We start from the raw sequence: 14416 nt of genomic DNA, 5'->3' as shown, positions 1-14416 counted from the left end.
TCTTGCGCACAGCTAGTCACAGCACAAGTCAACTGTCCCAAAAGCTGAAGACGACATACAAGGCCTCCACGAGCAAGGTATGATTGTATCTATGGGGTTATCGCTCACATTTCGCACATTCTGAATACAATTATTACTGTGGGTCGAGCTCAGAATATTTCTCCGTGAACCTCACTAATCTCTATAACAAGACTCAACGTCTCAGTGCAAAGTTCTGCTCTTTCTAGCCGGCTTACAGAGTTTCCTGCTTAACATATGTAGATACTTTAGAATTGAACGGTTGTCACAATACCAGTGAAATCTGTCAACTTCACAGCAAAGGTTGAAATTCCATTATTGCCACTCCTTCAATTATTAAGGAACTGAACGGCATCTATCATAATGGCTTAAAACAATTTAGTAATTTCATCACCTGGTGTGTTCTGACACAGTTGAACAACTGGTATCGTTACATCTGTTCAGGTTTGGTATTGATTTGTGACATCTCTATATATGAAGCTGTTTTCGGTGGTTGTGTACGTGTCTATATTTAGTCTCTGTGTTGAATTGTGAATGAAGTGGTTCTGTGCTGAAATGCATTTTAGTAGTGCCGAGTTGTGCTCTGTTTGTTAAGATTCTGGTTTCTTTCAAGTACACAAACTACATATTTCATGGAGTTAACATACCAGTTTATCAATAGTATAGGGGTACAAAACGTGTCATGCATTTGATCTGACATAGAAAGTTCAATACATCAGTTATGGAATTTCATGATCTATTCTGATATGCAATAACACACAGTTTATTACACATTCCTTTATTATCCAAAGTACGAATCTTGACTTTTCAGACTTCCGACACATTTTCCGATTATACTCCGTTAATAATAATTCTGAATTGGACTAGGAATTTTTGTTTTCATGTTTCATCACATATTTTAACACCAAATCATAATTAAATCAAATTCACTCACACAATATTAACTAGTATATGTGTGTAGTGTACACTGTTTTGCTTATCAGCATCTAATTTTTATTTTTTTTGCTGTGTAGTCACTATTTTAAATGTTTACACCACTAATATTTTGTGATCTTACCCAAATGGCTGTTGGAAATGAAGTCAGTGAGGCATTTAGAAAGCTCATGTTTTCAAATGTCATGTTTTCTCTCAACTTATTGGACCTAAGCACCTTGTTTACCTGTAGACTCTTGAATATAGAGCTGAATGGTGCTGATTCAAATTTAAAATCATCTTTTTAACGTTTTGATCCTCAGATTACAATTGTTCTTTTCTCTCGGTTTCACTGATGTAGCGCTCAAATTCTTTCCCGGGGAAAGTAGGTGGACCTCGCAACTTCAATGTAGGAAACTGGGAGTTATGGGGTGGAGACTCATGGGTAATTAATTCCTCAGTGTGCCAAAATGCATGAACTATCCAACAGTTGGGGGTCATAACCCAATAACAACAAGCCATCAACCTGTGCTTATCTGGCTAACTCTTAACACTAATTCAGCATTATACGACGCGTCAAGACGATGTCTTGTAAAGATCAAAATATTTCTTGAGAAATCAAGAAATCTCGCTTATGGATGTTCTGAATAGTTGGCTTGGCTTGGAAACCTTTGATTGACGTTCATGTTCTTAACTGCCAGCAAATCTTACCCCATTCAAGCATTTGGCCAGAGCAAATCGAAATCTTGAATTGGTTCATGATGAAAAAAGCCAATCAGAAAAGTTCTGACCAATAAGAATTTTGCATACAAGCCAAAAAAAAAAAAAAAAAACTTGCCATGGCTAAATATCTTGATGGTGTCCTGGGCCAGATGTGCTGGCTGGGAGAGAACCATAACAGCTGGCTAAATCGAACAAAGATATTACCGTATTCTGGCTTTGAAGAGTTTAGACGGCTCAATTTGTCTTTTTTTTCTCGTTTCGTTTTTCGTTTTTCGTTTTTCTTCTAACAAACTGGCAGCAATTTAATAAACTCTGTAATTAAATTCACACTTTATAACATTAAAAAGTTGATCCCCCTGCTGAGTAGTTCTGTAATGTGGTATCCCTCACACAAACCCTTCTCTTCAAAAACACTAGACACGGCAGAAGAGAAAACGCCAACAGCTCTCCCCCCCCCCCCCCGTTACAGGGAACATTAGCTGATGTTTCTTGTTTAGTCAGTGTTGAAAATGCTCTCTTGTTTTCAGGCTGTGCATAGTGTATTTTTTTACTCTGTTCTGCTTTTGTAACGCCATAAAAAGGATTGAAAATGGTAAATATTAATAATTGGTTACAATTAGAACTTGATTCACTCAATAAAAAGCAGCTGTATGTTGAAGCTGAGATCTATGGACAAGGCTCAAAACAAGAAAAAAAAGTGTCAAGTAGCAATAATATTTATTTTCTATACATTTTATTACATACTTGTTTATTGTATTATGAAGAATAATACTTGTGTTCTTTAAAAAATATTTGTTTTTAAAAAATTTGTTCAACTTTTTCCATTGAAATGCTTTGTTTTTTATTGTATTAGCTATGTAATTGTTAACTATTAAATTGTAAGTTACACATCACAGCCTTACATAAAACAACATATTGTGTTATATAGTATATTGTTAAGAGAATATTTTTTAACATGACAGCAACAGACAGTGGAATATTTTTGGTGTTTTGACTTTTTTTTCTTTTTTTTTTTTAAAATTAAATCATAATATTGCAAATGGATGCATTACTAATGTAGTTATGAGTAAGTGCCCTCTTGTGGGTAATAAGGCTTCAGGTTTCCTGTAACTTTTAAGTAATATTGTACTTGATAATTCATGATTTTCAAGATTGTCTTTGAACATGAGGAGCTTGGTCAGTTACTATAACATATTGTTTTCTAATATTAAAGAGCATTTTCACCTTTCTGAGATGAGGGCTCATTGTGCTTGCCGTGTTTGCTCTTACCTTCAGTGAAATTTCGAGCTTAGCAGTGCTTATTAGTAGTTAGGCTGCATATTGACATGCTTGCATACTTTCCTCAGTCCATTGCTTTATAGGCTCTGTTTACACCTGGCATTAAGATGCGTTTTGGTCGATCGGATCACAAGTAGATGAGGGAGACACATACCCGTTTACACCTGGTGTTTTAATCCGTCTCTTTTGTCCACTTTCAACCACTTCTGTCCTGATTTCTTCAAGGGGAGGGTCTATGGGCGGGTAAATGAATGGGCTTTTTTACAATAATAAGCTTGCACAATTTACATATGAACGTGAGCGGAGATGACAGAAACGCACAGAGCAGCAGCTTTTGATTTTGCTCTGACAGAAATCAGGAATGGTGAGAGAACATTGTGCTTGGTACATTTTACGTTTTTTTGGGTCTTCAGCCGACAAAGTTTATATCCCGACTGGCTACCACGCTTCCCATAATGTTTACACATTAGGTCAGTAGATGAAAAGTTAATGGTCTTTTGTGGCGGTTCGAACGCATTCGACCACATGAGCGTTTACACTACGAAAGCAATCCGGTCGAATGCGTTTCCGACTCCCTCTGGAAGTGGTCGAAAGTGGACAAGCTCAAAAGGTTTTAGACCCCGTTTACCCCTGTATTTAGCGTCATCCACTTGTGATCCGATCGACCAAAACGCATCTTAATTCCTGGTGTAAACAGGACCATAGAAGTCATTTGCTTCCTGTGATGCCAAAACATTTGTTAAAGTTAGGACAATGTACCTCAATACTTCTTTATTCTGAACATTGCCTTTTACAAACTATTAGGGATGCACTGATATAGAAATGTTGGCCGATATCAACTTTTATGATTTTTATCTTATGACCCGCTGGCCAGTATTATAATCTAAACTGTTTAACTCGGATCATATTACTGTTGAAAAAAGAAAATGAGATTCACACTTAGGTTTTTAAGTTAAATGTAAGTGTAATTACAATTTTCAGAATTTGATATGCTTCACATTGTAAAACAAAGCTAAAAAAAAGATAGTGTACGACATGAAATGGTCACTGATATATCATGCATCCCTAAATATTACAGCATTTATTTTAATTTTTTTATAAATATATGTGAAACTAACTTTGTTGGTGTCATCGCTGTAGGTATCAAGACAAGATTACTTTTTACTTACGAGATTAGTTACAATATTTTACAATTTACAGTTGTGCAACTAATTTGATGTTTTTCAGAAGGGGCAATTTTATTAATTTAAGTCAAGTATAGATCCTATTAAAATATCTATACCAAATGATCTGCAAAATTTTACTTAGTGATATAATGATATACACTACCATTCAAAAGTTTGGGGTTAGTATGAATTATTAATTTTTTTAATCGATCAAGGATGCAGTAAAGTTAGGGTGGGCAATTTAAAAAAAACTCTTTTTGTTATACTGGTTTAAGCTCTTCACATCCTGATAGCAATGAATAATAGACGTGGTCGTGCAGACATCACACGTCATCAGCGCGTTCTGTAAGGCTATGCAGAGCTGTAGACAGACGTCAGTCACAGAGTGCCACAAACAAAACAGCAGCCGCCTAAAAGCTAGATTGCTGTTGCTTGCCTTTCCGAAACTGCCTACCCTACCTTTAAATAAATCGAAAGTGACAGTAAAGGCCTTTGTAATGTTTCAAATGCTTTCTGTTCAACAACTTGAAAATATATCACGGTTTCCACAAATAAAAGTGGTTTTCAACATTGATAAGAAGGCCTTTTTTTAGCACCACATATCAGAATGATTTCTTAAGGATCATGTGACACTGATTTACATATACATTAAATATATTCAAATAGAAAACAGTATTTTAAATTGTGTGTTTTTCGATCAAAAAAATGCTGGCGAGCATAACAACCTGATAAAATCATCTCACGTTATCTTGCAGACCCCAAAGTTTTGAACGGTAGTGAATCAACCAGGCCAGTTCGTTCATTTTGGACAATATTTGGGCCCTTTTTTTAAAGTTCTAAAACACATCTGTGGATTAAAGTAGTTCACCAGGAAAGGTTGTGTGTTACAGCGATTGTACCACATTTTCTGTTATTGAAGATCTTTGAGTGAATTTTAAGTAAATATTGTATAAAATAGTTGTTTGTGTAATTTCAGCAATTTTGTAAATGTCATTTACTGCCATTGCATTATATATAGACATATCCTATATGCATTGGCTACATAGCAGCCAATGACAAACTTGCTCTCTTTTAGCTCAGCTTCTTTCCTTTTCAGATATGATCCATATATTTAGATGTATGATTTTCTAAATTTACGAACTGTTTCCTCATTCGTTTGTATTTTTAATTAATTTAGTTTAGTTTGTTTTGTAAGCTTTTATATATTTTAACAGTATTGATGGCTGTTATTTTATGTTTGTTTGTTTGTTTGGGTGTTTTAATTTGAACTTCCCCATTTCAGAAGTATTGACTACGCTCTCCTTTCATAGACCTTGATCTTGTGTGAGAGACTGTATGACTGAATGCAGTGTGTTCACACAATCCAGCTGTAACCACATGACGTGTGTTATACGTGTAGAGATGTTATAGTGATGTATGGTTTGAGTATATCCCATGCTTCTGCGCTGCTTACTGTTGCTCTGTAGTTAGATCTGTGTGTGTGTGTGTGTGTGTGTTTGTGAGAGACTTTTGATCAAATGCTCACTCTCCTCTCCGTCCCTCAGATTGTGTCCAGTTTCAAAGCCACCACATCTCGTGCAGTGTGTCAGCTGGTTAAGGAGTATGTGGGACACCGGGATGGGATATGGGACCTGGCCGTGACTCGGGTTACGCCGCTGGTTTTAGGCACAGCTTCAGCAGGTAAAACTGCCACAGCCACACTTACCTTGCACATTATTTTCTAATTCAGGTAACACTTTTTTCTTTTGTCCTGTCCAGATTGACAAAAAATCAGGGATATTTGTGAACAGTGGAAAAAGAACTGTGTAATAAATATGGCATGATGAATTAATAATTAATAATTAATAATTGTAGTTAATTTTATTTCTATTTAATTATATTTCATTCTTTTTTTCTTTTTTTATGTTTATTTTGATCATTTGAGTACAGTCATATAGTTTATTTCAGTTTACATATAGTGCTCAATGCAATCACAAAGTGTCTTTACAAATACAGATATGTACAATTACCTAATGTGTTTTAAATATAAATTGTACTCTAGATTTGTTAAAAAAAAAATTCTCTTTAAAAAAAATAAAAAAGAAAAGAAAAGAGAAAGTTAAATAAAACAAAATAAATAAGGGCAAAAAAAAAACTTTATACATCCAGAGAGAGAACGTGTCCTAGTTAGATTCCATCCTTAATAACCTCAAATGACTTATTATTATAATCTTAAATGACTTATGCGAATTATTACATAAACATATATTATTAACATATACATTATATATTAATCTTCATCTATTTAAGTATAGCAGCAAAATCTGACCTTCTTTCTGATACATATTCAACCCATTTCTTCCATTTTTCCAGAAAAAACATTCTTCAAATTAACAAAAAAGTGATCTTTTCCATCATATAAATCTCTATGGTCACATCTATTAATTATACGTAATTCTATTGCTATTTTAATTACCAAAAACATAATGCAAAGTTCTGTCATGACATGCATTAATCAAGCTCAAGTAGGGATGCACCGATGTGAAAATTGTGGCCGATACCGATAACCGATATTAATATTGCTGTTATGGCCGATACCGATATTTACCGATGTCGATATCTCTGTATAGAAAACAAATTTTAATGATTATCAAATAAAGAGCTATTTTCCAAAACACATTTTTTTTACTTTAGAAATGACTGATATTGGGCACCTTTACCTGTGTGCAAAATATGTCACACATACACACATTGCATTGCATATAATGTGTGCTGGTCAACTTGTCTAAAATTAAGAAACCCTTAGAAAACAGTAAAAAAAAAAAAAAAAAAAAAAACAGGAACATGTGTACAATTAAGATAGGCTACTTCATTTATTATTCCAATATCCAAATATTATTCTAAAAAATACCACAGGGAAAAGGGCTTCTTGTGACTGTCTTTGCGTTTGAACATTGCACATTTTAAACAGGACACGCAGCTGAATAAATGTTAGCCAATACAAACATATTTATAGAAAACAGTTGACAATGAATAGACAGGAGTCCAATAATAGCATAACGAATCACTTATTCTAAAAATAATAACAAGTAGGCTATAAGACGAATCCGACATATGGGCTGTGTTAACAGTAAAACGTCCGTCATTTAACGAATTTTAAAAACACGGATGGATAATACAAAATGCTTTCTGACATTTTGACAGAAAAAAACAAACAAGCAAGAACAAAATTTAAACTTAGCCCGTTTTCATTTTACAATTATCTTCTCTCTCTATGTGCGCGCGTCCGTGTTTGTGAGAGAGAGCTCGCGCAGCACCGGTAGCCTACTTTTTTAATCCATAACTAACGAACGCGATAGTTTTCATACAAACTAAATATGAAACATAATTAGGTAGGCTACTTTAGTTATTATTAACACAATAACACATGAAAAATAGTGCTTTCTGCTTAGCCCGTTTTCATTTTACAATTATCTTCTCTCTCTATGTGCGCGCGTCCGTGTTTGTGAGAGAGAGCTCGCGCAGCACCGGTAGCCTACTTTTTTAATCCATAAGTAACGAACGCGATAGTTTTCATACAAACTAAATATGAAACATAATTAGGTAGGCTACTTTAGTTATTATTAACACAATAACACATGAAAAATAGTGCTTTCTGCTTAGCCCGTTTTCATTTTACAATTATCTTCTCTCTCTATGTGCGCGCGTCCGTGTTTGTGAGAGAGAGCTCGCGCAGCACCGGTAGCCTACTTTTTTAATCCATAAGTAACGAACGCGATAGTTTTCATACAAACTAAATATGAAACATAATTAGGTAGGCTACTTTAGTTATTATTAACACAATAACACATGAAAAATAGTGCTTTCTGCTTAGCCCGTTTTCATTTTACAATTATCTTCTCTCTCTATGTGCGCGCGTCCGTGTTTGTGAGAGAGAGCTCGCGCAGCACCGGTAGCCTACTTTTTTAATCCATAAGTAACGAACGCGATAGTTTTCATACAAACTAAATATGTAACATAATTAGGTAGGCTACTTTAGTTATTATTAACACAATAACACATGAAGGCTACGTTTCTCAACACTGAGAATGAATAAATAAACGCCTGTTTCTCCACTCGCGCTTATCAGAATCCACAAATCACACGCGCTGTCACTTTTGAGAAAAATCAAATTCGAATGGGTATCATATATCAAGCAATATATTCAAATATCTACGAGTCAAAAAACGATCAGTCAAAAATGTGTCATGAGGAGGAAAAAAACATAAGTCGCACTGGACTGCATTAACAATGTTACGGACGTGAGCGCTCTAGGCACTTAAAAACTGCTTTAAAACTTTCACAGAGACCTCAAGCAGAAAGCACAAAGCCTGTCTTTAAATTTAATTTCGTTTTGTATTAATTGTATCTTAATTTTGATCAATGTTTCATCAACGAATTGCATTGGATTTAATAAATAAAAAGTATATATACTAGAAAATATTTAATCAGGACAGAGGCGACGGCGCGTGAACCTGGAGCGCGTCTCATAAATGAACCAAAACCTAATTGTATCTTAATTTTGATCAATGTTTCATCAACGAATTGAATTGGATTTAATAAATAAAAAGTAAATATACTAGAAAATATTTAATCAGGACAGAGGCGACGGCGTGAACCTGGAGCGCGTCTCATAAATGAACCGAAACCTACCTGCCTCACAGACCTGAGACATATATAGAAAGCTTGAAACTTCTATTTTTAAACAGAACAATTCAAAATGAAAGAAAACAGACTGTTCTCTGCTTATGTCATCTGTATGAAATGTGTATTTCTCTCACATCAACCTCTTCAGCTTCACACGTTAAATATCGGCCTGTTCACATCGGCGATATTTTGACATCGGAACGATACCGATGTGTAAAAAAATGACCATATCGGCCGATATTATATCGGCGGCCGATATATCGTGCACCACTAAGCTCAAGTATTCATCCCTGTTAGCCAAGTAAAAGGTGTCCTATCATCCTGTTTTACATGTTCACCTTTCTTTAGTGTGAAATGTTGCTGTTTGAGCATGAAAAAAGTCTTAAGTTACAAAAAAACGCCTGAAACGCCTCCATTGTAGTCTTGCGTTTTCTCAACACCTCACAATATTCCTTATTTAAATCATTCCCATGCACAAAATAAAGAAGCGAGGCCTGGTTGAGTTAGTTAGTAGTGTGTTGAAACTCACAGTTATGGTAAGGGACGGGACATTTCCCAAACACACTTGAAAGTGGTTGACTAATCACAACACACTGGTCCAGCTGACCAATCAGAGCACAGTGTGCTTTTCAGAAGGAGGGGCTTCATAGAGACAGGAACTAAACAGAGCGTTACTGACAGACTGGGCAGAGAGGAGCTGCAACAAAGTCAAATATGGGAAAACTTGAACATTTAACAAGCGTGGACATATATTCTAGTAGAGTCCAAAAATAAATCACATCAACACTGTCTAGTCTGTAAATTACCATTCAGAGTAGATAGCCCCTACTAAGTGGCAGATTAATTTAGGTGAAAGTTTGATCCTTGTTGCTTATTCTGATTTAAAAAATAAATAATATATAATGTTTATTGCTGATAAAATTACAAGGTTTAAATTGTATTTAGACGTGCCCCAAATTCTGGTAATGGGTTTGCTGAATTGCAGGCCTCATGCAAAATAAAATGGCTGATACAATACCGCTTAAAAGTTTGTGGTCTGTACGATTTTATTTTTAAGAAGTCTCTTATGCTCACCATGCCTGTATTTTATATGATCAAAAATACAGTTAAAACAGTCATATTATGAAACATTCTGTCCTTCGTTGTTCTTTAGATCACTGTTCCATGCTGTGGAGTATCGAGACGGGGAAGTGCCTGTTGAAGTATGCCGGCCACGCTGGATCAGGTGTGAAACTCTTTTCACAGTACGCTTGTGTGTCAAGATGTGTAACACTTGGGAAAGTGTTGATTTTGTGGACTTTTGTTTGGAGATTAGTATCTTAAGAGTTTATATGCTGTGGGTTTGGTTAGTGTTAACTTTTGTTTGTTGTTATTTTTTCTTGCAGTCAACTCCATTAAGTTTCACCCCACAGAGCAGATGGCACTTACAGGTATACATCAACACATTCAGTGCTTTGTTTTTGAACAACGTCTGCTCTTTCATTTCCTTTCTCCTTTCCTTTATTAAAAAGTAAAAAAACTTTTTCAAGCGTGACCTGGCCAAGAAGTACAAATAACATAAAAATTACAATATCAACCACAATACAACACCATCAGGAATCACAGCAACAAGTTACCAACATAAGCCTTTTATAAGCACTTTAAATTTGGTAAAGGTTTCATTAGTAAACAAACAACAGTACTTGACAACATTTATTAAAGTGTAACTTAAACCCCTGGTCAGAGCCTGACTCCACCCACTGGCAATATTTGAAAAATGCTAGAAAAGTGGGCAGAGCCCAGCAGAGATAGAGGGCGGGGCTGAGCGGGGGGGGCGTGCACCTGAGACCTGCTGTCAGACTCTAAAATGGAGATTGACTCACAGGGTCGCAAGACAACGTGAAGTACATGCATCTGAGTTTTATCGAGTTGATGTCAATAGCGCGCGCTCTCTGTAGGCATATTCATATTTTGCCGCTATGTGAAAAAATCCAGCAAACTGCGCCGGCGCGTTTGTCGACCCCAGAGCATTAACTTTAGCCTAACCATAAATTGTGATTAAAATATATATGATCACTCACATCAAGACGCCGCTGCGGTGGTGGAGTCCATGCAGGAGGAGCAGCGTTTGGCACTGCGTCGCTTTTCAGCGCGAGCTGTTTGGAGAAGCCCATTTCCACCTCTATTGCGTTGCAGAAGCAATCCCGCGTAAAATGCAGGTTGCACACTTGAGCTCTAGGCGGGAACTCACGGTCTTCCAGGCCAAGTGCATGCAACCACTGGCGCCTAATTTCCATGTCTGCTGGAAAGCTATGCAGTCCAGCAGTGCTGTTGCAACCAGCAACACTACACCTACGTACCATCCTGACCACTGTACTAAATACAGATAAATCTACGCTAGCTCGTACCAAGGGCGTGGTGAGCTGGAACCTGCTTACGTCATGTAGTACCGCAAACATCCAATAGGAAAATTCAACTGCAGTAGCCACCGGTCAACCTGAAGAGGGCAGCACTCAGACGTTTTTACACCATATATTGTAGAATTAAAACACTTTATACCCAAATGTCAAAAAAGTTACTCCAATCAATGAACAGCACTAATAAAGCCCCATTCTTACAGATCATTAACTAAAAAAAGTTGGTTTAGGGTTTAGTTACCCTTTAATCTTAATGTTAATCTTAGCATTTACTACTACATTTTTGTTAACAGTAGATAATTCTCTGAGGTGAACATGAAAATTTTTATTAACTTTATTATATTGCTCATTGCTAGTTCATGTTAGTTAATGCATTAACTAATCTTGTTAACCAATGAGACCTTATTGTAGTGTTTTGCATTAGCATGAAGCTCCAGTTTCACAATACATGAATTAAACCCATGAATAACTGTAAAATGCTGCAAATAATTTTTTTCTCACACTTGAAACGTGATTTGCATCTTTACAAAGCATACATTTTATTAATGCTTACAATCTTATGTACACTTCCACAAATCTTACCCTGCGCATGGCATAATTTTATCTTCATATGGGGGCTCGTCCGGGATTTAAACCACGGACCTCTCGCAGCCTAAGTGGGAATCGAACCCCCATTCATTTATCATGTGACTGGAGGCTATGCTGCCTTTTAATATTTATTTTTCCATAAGACTGATATATTTTTTCGTCTCTATTTGTATCTCTCCCCACACCTGTCAGATGCTTTTAAATGTGATTTGATAGATGACTGTCCTTTTTTTATATAATGTTCCATCTGTGTTTGCTTTGTCTGTTTCCTGACAGCGTCCGGGGACCAGACGGCTCACATCTGGCGTTACATGGTACAGCTGCCACTTCCCCAGCCCCCAGCAGACATCAGCGTGAGTGTTAAAACACACACCGTCAGAATTCTGCCTCCTTTTTGTGTAATAATGCTCCTCTAGAGCTGCCTCAACATGAATGCTGAAAGCAATATCACTTATCTGCAATTTGTGTGCACCATTTACTCATTCACTAGCATGGTATTCGAAAGACAAAAAACTTAATATTTCAAGATTTTTTTTTATAATTTGCTCCACCTCTGAAACCTCATCCAGCATTTATTTTTTCCCCACACTGAATATTCAGTTTTACTTGGAAATATGCCACAATTAGGGAGTAAAATAGGTAACGAATGCTGTTTCATGTTGACTGTTGTTTTTCCTCAAGAATTACCCTGTTATTTCTTAGTTTTGTGTACTTAAATCTACACTATTGTTGGGAACTTTTATTCCTTCATCGAAGCAAAAACCAGGAGACTTGAGATGGATCTTATAAGCAGAAGAGATTTATTCTTCCAAGTCTGTAGTTCATCAAGTCTGTAGTTCATCAAGTCTGTAGTTCATCAAGTCTGTAGTTCATCAAGTCTGTAGTTCATCAAGTCTGTAGTTCATCAAGTCTGTAGTTCATCAAGTCTGTAGTTCATCAAGTCTGATGTTCATCAAGTCTGTAGTTCATCATCATCAAGTCTAACTCATAATACAGTATTCATTGTAATTATACTTTTCAAAGAGGGGAGGGATTACATAGAGGTGGAGACTCTGAATAAAGCATGTAAATGATACAGGTTAAGGAACCCGCCCCCAGACTCCAGCGTGTTACCAGTCTCAATCCAATCAGCATAACCATTCAAACGCATATGTGCTAATCCAATCAGCCTAACGATTCAACGTCTGGACTGTGGCTCTGGTTCCAAGAGCCATTAAAGACAATAGGTTAGCGTCTCCGTGATCTGACTCATTTAACTTACAAAGGAAAAACAGGCCTGGCAGGAATATCTTGCTGTAAACTCAATAATCACTTTCTCAGTTTATATACTATTGTAGTGGAAACCTAAATTAAACATTTAATAAATTTGTAATACAACACTATGTATCTTTTTTTGATAAAGAAATAACAGTGTTATTAATAAGAGAGTGTTATCAATAACAATGTTATTAATTGGCTGTTCATTTATACGACAACGGCGTTTTGGGGGCCAGAAAAGGCAGACTTTTGAAAACGGGTTTCAAAGTGAAAGTTTTTGAAAACGATACCGTTATGGTCTCTGTGTAAACTACAAAACACAAATTTGTGAAAACGGTGACGTCATGCGCACGTATTACGTGTTCAGTCAATGGGCACGTAGTGTTTCTTTACAAAGTGACATCGCCACCTACTGGTCTGGCAGCAGAATACGCCGTTTTTAGTCGTTTTCGCGGATCCGGGTGAACGGATATTGTTTTGACAACATTGTCGTATGTACACGAAATACGCAAAGAAAAAACGTTTCTGTTTTTAGTTGTTGTGGAAACGTACCCTAAATCATGTTTACATTTTTAATTTTGTTAAAATTAAAGTTTGTTTTTGTATTTTTTTTTTATTTTTTTATTTTTTATGTCTATATAGTTTGTATTAATTTATTTCAGTTTTAGTGAAACTGAATAAAAATTAGAAATGTTGCTTTGACAACTAGCGGAAATAAAAGGTAGTTGCACTAGAAGTTGCAGTGTGTACTATAGATTTAAAATGTTCAGTAATTATGGTTGCAATCTCATTTTATTGTATTTATTTACTGATCAAAGTCTGAATTAGTTTTAAATCCATTATTTTCTTTAACATGCCTGTGTGTTGACTCTTCTTTGCTCTCTGAACTAGGCCTCGCTGGACGATGACGTGGACTTCTCTGATAAAGACGAGGCCGACGGGGAGGCGGAAGGGCCCAATGAATGTCCCACCATCCGTGTCGCAACGACGACCTTGAAGAGCCACCAGGGGGTGGTGATAGCAGCGGATTGGCTGGTGGGAGGAAAGCAGGTGGTCACTGCCTCCTGGGATCGAGCCGCTAACCTCTATGATGTAGAAACCTCTGAGCTGGTGCACACCCTCACAGGTGAACATGGCACTGCTCATGTGTTTCCTTTGCCAGGGTTTTAGGGTCATACGCCTCTGTTTTACACGTGTGTGTGTTTGCAGGTCACGATCAAGAGTTGACCCACTGCTGTACTCATCCCACCCAACGTCTGGTGGTGACTTCATCCAGGGACACCACCTTCCGCCTGTGGGACTTCAGAGATCCCTCCATCCACTCTGTGAACGTCTTCCAAGGCCACACCGAGTAAGTCACATGACCTCTCTTCTTACATTCTTACATGTAGACGTTTGACTGTCTACACACAG

The 14416-nt window shown here is 36.6% G+C and overlaps 1 protein-coding gene across 3 annotated transcripts in view; it reads left to right on the top strand.

Annotated features, from left to right (window-relative positions):
• The window catches only part of wdr37 (WD repeat domain 37), a 45148-nt gene that overhangs the window by 10329 nt on the left and 20403 nt on the right, over positions 1 to 14416 (top strand). For all 3 annotated transcript variants that reach the window (XM_084398751.1, XM_084398750.1, XM_084398752.1), the window contains 7 exons: positions 13 to 77; positions 5642 to 5777; positions 9916 to 9987; positions 10148 to 10192; positions 12023 to 12099; positions 13895 to 14129; positions 14213 to 14354. In XM_084398751.1, coding sequence (XP_084254877.1) covers positions 13 to 77; positions 5642 to 5777; positions 9916 to 9987; positions 10148 to 10192; positions 12023 to 12099; positions 13895 to 14129; positions 14213 to 14354 — 772 coding nt within the window. The remainder of the gene's footprint in view (positions 1 to 12; positions 78 to 5641; positions 5778 to 9915; positions 9988 to 10147; positions 10193 to 12022; positions 12100 to 13894; positions 14130 to 14212; positions 14355 to 14416) is intronic.

Source organism: Rutilus rutilus (genome assembly GCF_951802725.1).
Source record: "Rutilus rutilus genome assembly, chromosome: 24".
NCBI classification, from domain to species: Eukaryota; Metazoa; Chordata; class Actinopteri; order Cypriniformes; family Leuciscidae; genus Rutilus; species Rutilus rutilus.
The sequence above is the reverse complement of the archived record's forward strand: the minus strand, read 5'-3'. Positions and strand labels throughout refer to the sequence as shown.